At 39.4% G+C, this 9,927-nt stretch overlaps 1 protein-coding gene across 1 annotated transcript; it reads left to right on the top strand.

Moving 5' to 3' along the window:
• Positions 1-8,579: 8,579 nt before the first annotated feature.
• On the top strand, positions 8,580-9,539 carry OLFR630 (olfactory receptor 630). The gene is given in 1 exon segment (NM_001171445.1): positions 8,580-9,539. A coding segment is annotated over 1 exon segment (960 nt).
• The last annotated feature ends 388 nt before the right edge of the window (positions 9,540-9,927 follow it).

Genomic DNA, 9,927 nt, shown 5'->3' with positions numbered 1-9,927 from the left:
CGTTAACCTGCTGTGCCACAGCTCTGGCCCCTTGTCTCCACTTCTGAGAGAGCTTCTTGATAATGTGCACCAGGAGACAGCAGGTGATGACTCAAGTACTTGTGTTCCTGATACCCATATGAGAGACAAACTGGGGTCTTGGGATCTGGGCTCCTGTTTTTATCTGACTCAGCTACAACTTTTGTGGGCATTTTGGTGAATGAAGTAGCATGTTGAAAACCTTTCTCTAATTGAAAATTTAAAAAAAATGAAAAATTTAAAAATACTCAAAAACTTTTAGCCATGTGTTATTTATGACTATCAGCTCTACTTCCCTGTTTTCTTTATGAGTATCAAGTGTACTATCTACCCTAATAAGCCCATCTTTCCCTCTAGGACAAAAGATACATTTTGGAATTAGGGTTAGAATTTCACAAATAGAAAAAGAAAGCTTGCTATCATAAGATTTAAAGGAACCTAGTTTCTGGTTGATGAACTCTCCTTCTCTTCTTTCATATAGTGTAGGGTTACATGTGACAAAGGTGTTCTTTCTTCATTTCTGATTTGATAATTGTATTTTTCATAAACGGTGACCACTTTCTAGGGCAAAAGCTAGCTGATTCCCATCCACTCCATTCTGTGCACAATGCCACTGAAGGAATTTATTTTCCCTTCATTTTTCAGAGAGGCCTCTTATCTCCTTGCTCTTTAGGCTGGCTTAATCTCTGTCATCACTCATTCTTTCTCTAGTCCTGGCTTTTTCTCATTGTTGTGTGTAGAAGAACTAAATAGGTGAAGATTTATGAGTATCTGAAACTTTCTTAGAGTTGTGCAATTGCCCTTTTTTTGTTGTTTTGTTTTGAAGTCATCTACCTGGCTTTGGGAGTTAAAAAAGAGTAAAAATTATAAAAAAGCAAGACTTTAGGCTTTTTGTAAGAAAATAATGGGGAGCCCCTGCTGTGGCTTGTCATGCCTGTGTCCCATGTGGGGACTGGTTTGAGTCCTGCTGCTTCACTTCTGATCCAGAGCCCTGCTAATGTGCCTGGGAAAGCAGCAGAGGATGACCCAAGTGTTTGGAACTCTGCTAACCATGTGGGAGATCCCAAAAAACCTTCTGGCTCCTGGTTTGAGTCTGTCCCAGTCCAGCCATTGTGGCCATTTGGGGAGTGAACCAAGGGTGGAGGATCTCTCTTTCTCTTTCTGTCTCCTTCTTGCTCTCTGTGACTCTTCCTTTCAAATAAATAAGTAAATAAATATCTAACAAATAAATAAACAATAAAGTGTGATTAATGATATCAATGACAATAGCCAGGGAAGATGAGAATAATAATTTGGTTTTCCAGTTGCCCAAACACCCTTAAAAGCAAAACGAAACAAAAAAGAAAAAAACAAAGAAAAATGTAGCTCAAATTTTCAATCTTGGGGCCAGTGCTATGGCATAGGGGGTAAAGCCGCCACCTGCAGGGCCAGCATCTCATATGGGTGCCAGTTCTTTTTATTTATTTATTTATTTGACAGGTAGAGTCATAGACAGTGAGGGAGAGAGACAGAGAGAAAGGTCTTCCTTCCATTGGTTCACTCCCAAAATGGCCACCACAGCCGGCGCTGCACCGATCCTAAACCAAGAGCCAGGTGATTCTTCCTGGTCTCCCATGCGGGTGCAGGGACCCAAGCACTTGGGCCATCCTCCACTGCCCTCCTGGGCCACAGCAGAGAGCTGGATGGGAAGAGAAGCAACCAGGACTAGAACCGGCGCCCATATGGGATGCCAGTACTGCAGGCAGAGGATTAACCAAGTGAGCCACGGCACTGGCCCAGGTGCCAGTTTTAATCCTGGCTGCTCCATTTCTGAACCAGCACTCTGCTATGGCCTGGGAAAGCAGTAGAAGATGGCCCAAGTCCTTGGGCCCTTGTACCCGCATGGGAGACCTGGAGGAAGCTCCTGTCTCCTGGCTTTGGATCAGCAAAGCTCTGGCCATTGCTGCCAATTGGGGAGTGAACCAGCGGCTGGAAGACTTCTTTGTCTCTCTCTCTGCCTCTCCTTCTCTATGTGTGTAACTCTGACTTTCAAATAAATAAATAAGTCTTTAAAGAAATTCAATCTTGATAAACTTGTAGATGGTTGTATTGATAAACAGTTAGACAGAAAGTAGAATGTGACAGAGAGATGTCTGTAGGTATACTCCTATAAGATAGGCATTTCCCATTTGTAGCAATTGAGGTTCTGTCAGCAAATAAATGCCAAGCTTAAACCAGAGAATTTAAAGAACTTGATGTAGGAATCACTGGAAACACAAAATTAAGAATTAGGAAATTCAAGAAGGGATATTGCAGCTAGGAACTTGCTGCTGTCCCTAGTCATGAAGTGAAATTTCTTGAAGGAAAATACAGAGATCTCTATAACTCAGAAAGGGAAACTGGTGTATACTTTCCTTTTGTGTAGAGAGATGACACCACCATGAGGAAGGCAAAGTGGAGAATTGTGTGTGGAGTCAATAGGAGAAAATACCCCAACCACGATTCTTCTGTATTCCTGTTTCCTTTAGGTTCTCATCTTTAACCAAGTCAAGCAGTCTAATTTAGCCATATACTGAAAAGATTAGGTCTGGAAAGTAGACTAAGCATGAGCTTTTTCCAGATACTACCTTATACTCTCTCTCATACTAATTGATCTAGGTAATTCTCTACCTACAGGGCGGAGCCAAGATGGCGGAATAGTGAGGGCGTGCACTGATAGTCTGGGAAAAGATAGTTTAATAAAAGTGGAGTTACTATAGTCTCAGGAAAAGGCTTGGGAAAATATTACAGAGGAAACTCTTCCGGATCTAGTGGATGTGACACAGAGGACCTATGGGGAGAGCTAGGACGCCCACAGCGCAGAAGCCGAGGCACGGAAGCTGAGCTGGAAGGGAGCATGGGTTGACTGTAATATTTACATCCTGACTTAGAAAACAATATCTTGAAGTTTATTGTTCAATGAAAACAGCCACAATAAAAACAACAAATGGAATATTACTTGAATAGCATAGTTGTTTCATGTTTTAACTGTTTCTGAAACAGTCATAAAGAATAAACGAGTGTTCAAATAAGAAAGCAAACAAACAAACAAAAATTCTCTACCTACAGCTATAAAGGTGGACATCAGCCCATCACATTCTCCCTATTTAGTTAATCATTCAGGATTGAGCTTCTAATCTAAAGTTGTTAAAAATTAGTGGGGGAGGGGGTGCTCTGTCTCTCAAATAAAACCAAGAATTTAGTAGTAGGGGATGCAATTTTATTTCTCAGAAATAAATAACCATATGGCATATATTTTCTTTTTTAAAAAAAGATTTTATTTATTTATTTGAGAGTTAGACTTACAGACAGTGAGAGGGAGAGACAGAGAGAAATGTCCTCTGCCCACTGGTTTACTCCCCAAATGGCCGCAACAGCGGGAGCTGTACCGATCTGAAGCCAGGAGCCAGGAGCTTCCTCTGGTCCCCTACACAGGTGCAGGGGCCCAAGGACTTGAGCCATCCTGTACTGATTTCCCAGGCCATAGCAGAGAGCTGGATTGGAAGAGGAGCAGCTGGGACTAGAACCAGCTTCCATAGGGGATGTTGGCGCCACAGGCAGAGGGTTAACTCACTGCACCGCAGCGCTGGACCTATGGCATATATTTTCATTGACTGATGAATATGTAAGTTTTGGATTCTTGATTGTATAAATGTAGATGATGTCAATTTAAATTGGTATTGGGGTAGGAAATTGACCCAACAGTTAAGATTTCTGAATCTTGTATCAGAGTACCTGGGTGAAATGCTCAGCTCCAGCTTTTTGATTTCAGCTTCCTGCTAAAGAAGATCCTAGGAGGTAGCTCTGTGGATCAACTAACTGGGTTCTTGCCACCTCTGTGGAACATGTCAATTGAACTCCTAGCTCCTGGTTTCAGTCCCAGCCTCATACTAACCACTGAGGGCATTTAGGGAGTAAACCAGTGGGTCAGAGTATTCATACTGTGTGAGTGTGTGTGTGTGTGTGTGTGTGTTGTGTTGTGTTTTCTCTCTCCGTCTCTCCCCCTAAAATAAAAATAAAATAATTTTAAAGAAATGATGTACAAGGTGAATCCTGAAGACATCCAGTGCCAGTGAAGGCAAAAAGGACAAATCATTTTTCTGGTAGTTAGTTTCATCAGGGGAGGTAAAATAATGAAGAGGGAAGGGTTTTCCTTGTGATATGGTATACATAGACTCTCACCGTCATAGACTAGATGGTGTGGTACGTTTACTTAGTAATAAACCAAATCTTATGAGAACTGTTCCTCTTATTGAAGTTATCAGTTCCTGAAAAATCCAGGTATTGATTGAATGTATTAAAAGTAATGATGCCTGAGGCCGGCGCCACAGCTCAATAGGCTAATCCTCTGCCTGCAGCGCTGGCACACCAGGTTCTGTCCCAGTTGCCCCTCTTCCAGGCCAGCTCTCTGAGTGCAGTGGAAGATGGCCCAGGTTCTTGGACCCTGCACCAGCGTGGCAGACCAGGAGAAGCACCTGGCTCCTAGCTTCGGATCAGCGTGGTGTGCTGGCTGCAGCGCGCCGGCCGCGGCGGCCACTGAAGGGTGAATCAACGGCAAAAGGAAGACCTTTCTCTCTGTCTCTCTCTCTCTCACTGTCCACTCTGCCTGTAAAAAAAAAAAAAAAAAAAAAGTAATGATGCCTGAAGACTAGCAATCTTACACACTTTATTTTAAAAAACTAACTTCTCTATTAAATGAAATTGTATTACAATTACTATTTATATCACTGAATAGAGATTTTTAAAAAATCAATCATTAGTCAACATTCAAACCCTGCTGTATGGCTCAATCAATAAACAGGCATATCTGATTCAGTATTATTAACAAATATATAGAGGTTTTGTTCATTGATTGAAAACTTATCTGTAGTCAGATAAAATTTCTTAATATGTTTCATTTGAAAGAACTGTATGGCACAGCAAAAGAGATTTGAGTGGTAACAATGTGGTCATGGGCTCAATGACCCTCCACAGTTAAGTCTTTTAAAAAGTCCCTCTCACTGACCACATTGTGTCTAAAATTCTTTGGTGTTTTACCAAATTTTAAATGCAAACCAAAATCTCACCTCAACCCACATTACATTATTTGTTCCAGTAAGTGAGGCAATGAATATTTAAGAAGCTCCGCAGGATTCTTTTCTCCATACTCCTAAGCTGCAATATTCTGTTGCAATATGAAAGTGCTAAAAGAGAACTTCGGGAAGAGATATAAACTGAAAAAAAAAAAAGAGAGAGATAAACTGAAGTGCTGGCACTAAATATGTTACAACCACTGCCCTGCACTTGTCATAGAGTCTCATATCTCCCGGGACTGACAGAAGGCTTATTAATTCATTCTTGTTCTGAAAATGAGTCCAATCATACACAGCAAGAGAAACTACTCTACCATGTATGTGAGACCTGGACAAAAATAAAGGTGAGAAGTAACAGGGAAATGCATGGGGAACTTTCAGAAACAAAAGAGAGAAGAAGAACATTGAAAGTGTGAGAAGGAGGACACACAGTTTGGTTCAAGAAGGAGAGATTTTTCAGCCTTATTCAGGATATAACATCACCAAGATATATTTATTGTTCGTGGTCATTCTTATAAAAGTTAGACTCAGCCTTTTAAGATAGACAGGGCTTTTTAAAGGATGCCGTGGACTGTCATGGCAGCAGACATTATCCATGGATGTGTTGTTACACAGGGTGAAAGTGTATTTTTAAACATAGAAAAGAAGGAAATTCAGAATAAAATTGGAATTTAATCAGATACCCATCAAGGTTTCTTCCAATCCCAAATATCAGTGATTTTTAGAATGATTTTTAACTGTGTATCAGAGATCTTCCTCAACTCCATGTTTAAGTCCTTTAGACCTCCAAGTTTTTTAATTGAACTGTGTCCTCCTCCACCTCTGGGAAGGAAAACATCACAGGGGCATATGATGAACATAAAATTGTAGGGATGGGTGCAGTAGAATGTGGGCTGTCAAAATGAAGCAGTGCTACAACTTAAGGGATTGTAGAATAATAGGATGACCAAATACTAGTGAATGTATGGAATACAGTGAATATATATGTTCAGAATATTAATACATCTACTCAGAATTCTAAGTCTCTAAAATTCTAACAGTTTCATTCCTTTTCATGGTCAAACTTCCCATTCAAACATGCACTATTTTCTTTTTTCAAGATTAGTGGTGAAAAGAATGAAGAATCCACAGGTAGGATTTTCATAGTTATCAGAAGAGTTTCAGAGGACAGAAAAAGATAAATAAACAATCTGTATCTTTGGTCTTACAGAGGTTCACCTCATGAAATGGAGAAGAAACTGACATAAATTTCCAATGCAGCACCTAACAGAATCTCATTTTTTTTTTTTTTGAAATGACCATTCCTGATGGTTCTTTGAGAGGATAACACAGAATTTCTTCATTTTTTTTTTGCTCTACCAATATACATAAAAGCATTATTGTCATTATTATGTCACTGGTTTTGGTCCTGTCCAAGGTAGTTGCAGGCAGGACTCTAAATTCAATAAATCCATAGGAGGCTGATTTTCACTGATAGTTTTTATGGTCAGTGAACGATATTAGAAATATCCAAATAGTTCCTGTCAGAAAAAAAGTTCTCCAACCCTGCACAGGTATTTTCTTGGTATGTTTGATAACAGCAATTTTCTAAGACACAGAAGATTCAAAAGCAAGAAATCAAGCAAGTAAATTCAAGAGTAAATTCAGTCTGTGTTTTTGCTTCTATCACAATTAAATTATACTCACATATTTTGCAATTGTATGCTTAAATCCTCGCTAATTCCCCCATTCTGTCTCCCTCATAACTACCCCCAAATCACCCCCTCTTCTTTGACCTTGGACTTGCCTATCTCATGCTTCTGGCCAATTATCGCTTTAAATGCCCAGACTTCTCTTCACGTCAGTTTTTGTTCTACAGCCCTTCCCATTTTCTCAGGCATAATGAGAACTTGGAAATCTGCCTTCCATTTAGTCTCACTGTTTATTCAGATCTGAGCATTTTTCAGATAAACATAAACTTTAATGGAAAGCTGGAAGATATCTGGTTCTGAGGCCAGTCTGAAACATTTCTCAAAAACTTCTTTTTTGAGGGTTTAAGCAGAAATCTCTCCACCACCTCGCTTGGTAATATTTCATTTCTCTGATTCTGCAACCTAGGCAATATTTTTTTTCACAATTGTCTTGCTTTTCAACTTTGAAAAAATAATTTTTATGCCTCCCCAAAAATGTCACCTTCTCTGTAACCAAAGAAAATAAACATTTGGCATGATTGTACTGAAAATTAGGGTCCACAGGCTGGGTATTCCCTACCCCGATCAAAGCTTATATCCATGTGACTAAAAAGAGTCTGGAAAGGAATTTAGTCTCTCAAAGGTCCAGAGTAGACAACAGGACAGGACAATGCCAATCTATTTACTTAGGATGGAAAGTAGGCTTTCTAAGAATTGTAATTGTTCTTACCAGCATATTGTTGTGTGTAGGTGTTTGACAAGTGAGGCACAAGTGGGGTTTTTAAGAAGCATATCATCTCCCTTATTTTAAGGATGACTTTCTTGACAATGGAACAAGCAGGAGAAATCATTGTTTCATTTGATCTGAGTACAAATCATTTAGTGTCAAGGTCAAATGTCAATAAGCTTATTCTGATCATATTTTCATTGTGGTTATTATGTTTATCTTGAATTTGCTTCCAATATGAGTTTCTATTCAATTTTTCCACAGGCTGGATCTATCTATCATCTTTCTTTTTCATTTTTTTGTACAATAAACTTGTTTACAAGCTAAAACATAGTATAAATGATATTCTGAATTTTAAAAATCAGTTAACTATATTTTTCAAAAATTACACATTTTATCATTACAAAATTTTCTTTTAAAAATGTGCACATTATTTTAATTGTCTATCTTAATTTATAATTAGTTTGGTGAGGACAGAACAAAAATAAATTGGTATAATAGTTGATTGTCTGAAGAAATCAGGCCTATGACATCAATTATATAGTTGCGGATATGTTAGTAGGACAAGAATCATTCTGAAGTATATTTGCTTGAATTCCATAAGGGTGTCATGCATGGGATTTTAACATTCTGAAAGAAAACACCAAGCTTAGGCAAATAAAATAGTTTAATGTAAATCACTGAAGGAAACAGAAAAGAAAGATTAATATAAGACCAATATCTCAGGACAAGAAAGTTTCTAACCAAATTCTAAAAATAGAATTGTGTGTGCTGCTTGGAGTAGAGTCTTTGGAAGAAAATCATCCATTTCTCCAGAGAATATGGAATGGGTTTGTATCTCAGAGGCAGCAAGGAATGTGCTGTTGGTTATAAACTAAATATTTTACTTTACTGATAATACCTAGCAATGAAATGGAGTGGACAAAGCAGAAAAGTGGGGATGGGTTAAGGAGTGATTGAAGGTAAACACTGAAGCTTGTTTTGCTTTTTCTTCACCTGACACAGATCCTGGTCTTGTAATTGCCGCTCTGGAATGTGACTGTGGAATTGGATTACATTTTAACAGTCAGCATTATGGCAACCCCAAACTCCAGCAGTATCCTGTCCTCCACATTTTATCTCACAGGTGTCCCTGGCTATGAGGACTTTCACCACTGGATTTCCATCCCATTCTGCCTCCTCTACCTTGTTGGGATAGTGGGCAACTGCACCATACTGCATGTTATCCGGACAGACCCCAGGCTCCATGAGCCCATGTACTATTTCCTGGCCATGCTTTCTCTCACTGACATGGGCATGTCCCTGCCCACAATGGTATCACTCTTCCGGGTGCTGTGGTCCATTTCCAGGGAGATCCAGTTCAGTGTCTGTGTGTTTCAAATGTTTCTAATTCACACTTTTTCCTTCACGGAATCATCTGTGCTCTTGGCCATGGCTCTTGACCGGTATGTGGCTATCTGTCACCCTCTGCGCTATGCTACCATTCTCACTCCAAAACTCATCATCAAGATTGGGATTGCAGCCCTGCTCAGGAGTGCTATTCCAATAATTCCTCTTCTAGCCCGCTTGGCCTTCTTTCCATTTTGTCACTCTCATGTCCTTTCCCATTCCTACTGTCTGCACCAGGACATTATCCGTCTTGCTTGTGCTGACGTTAAGTTTAATGTTATATACGGGCTGGTTGTGATCATTATGTTGTGGGGTTTGGACTCTTTGGGTATTTTTGTGTCTTATGTTTTTATCCTTCACTCAGTGTTAAGAATTGCATCCCGTGAGGGGAGGCTCAAGGCCCTCAACACGTGTGCATGCCACATCTGTGCTGTTCTCATTTTATATGTGCCTATGATAGGACTATCTCTTGTCCATCGTTTTGCCAAACATTCCTCACCCCTCATACACATTTTCATGGCACATATCTACTTGTTGGTTCCACCAGTGCTCAACCCAATCATCTATAGTGTGAAGACCAAGCAGATCCGCCAAGGGGTCCTCCACCTGCTTCTCTTTCCCAAAATTGGTTCAACAGTGATGTAGGAATGTCCTCAACAATGATAATGATGATATTAAACCAATAATGTAAACACGTGGTGATTTTCTTGCTCCAGGTATGTTAAACCAGAGTTTTCAACAAAGGACTGTTTGAAGAGCAGAAATAGAGCCACCAGAACATCATGATGAAACTATAAAGGAAGGAAATTGTGTCTAAGGACTTGTACAGCCTGACTTAATATGTGCTTTGTAAAACCCCATTAACTGTGAACATGTCAGAAAGCAGTGTGCTAGAAATAATTTCTATTTTCTCCAATTTGTTATTTCACCTTTTTTTGCAATTAGGTTTAGCTGAATATACCAACCCATATTTCTTTGCTTCTTGATATTCTATAATATTTCCATGAAATTTTATACTACTTTTTATGTTATA

Source organism: Oryctolagus cuniculus, chromosome 1 (genome assembly GCF_051225735.1).
Source record: "Oryctolagus cuniculus isolate XC-2025 breed Fujian yellow rabbit chromosome 1, ASM5122573v1, whole genome shotgun sequence".
NCBI classification, from domain to species: domain Eukaryota; kingdom Metazoa; phylum Chordata; class Mammalia; order Lagomorpha; family Leporidae; genus Oryctolagus; species Oryctolagus cuniculus.
Note: the sequence above shows the minus strand (reverse complement) of the source record. Positions and strands in the feature narration are given on the sequence as shown.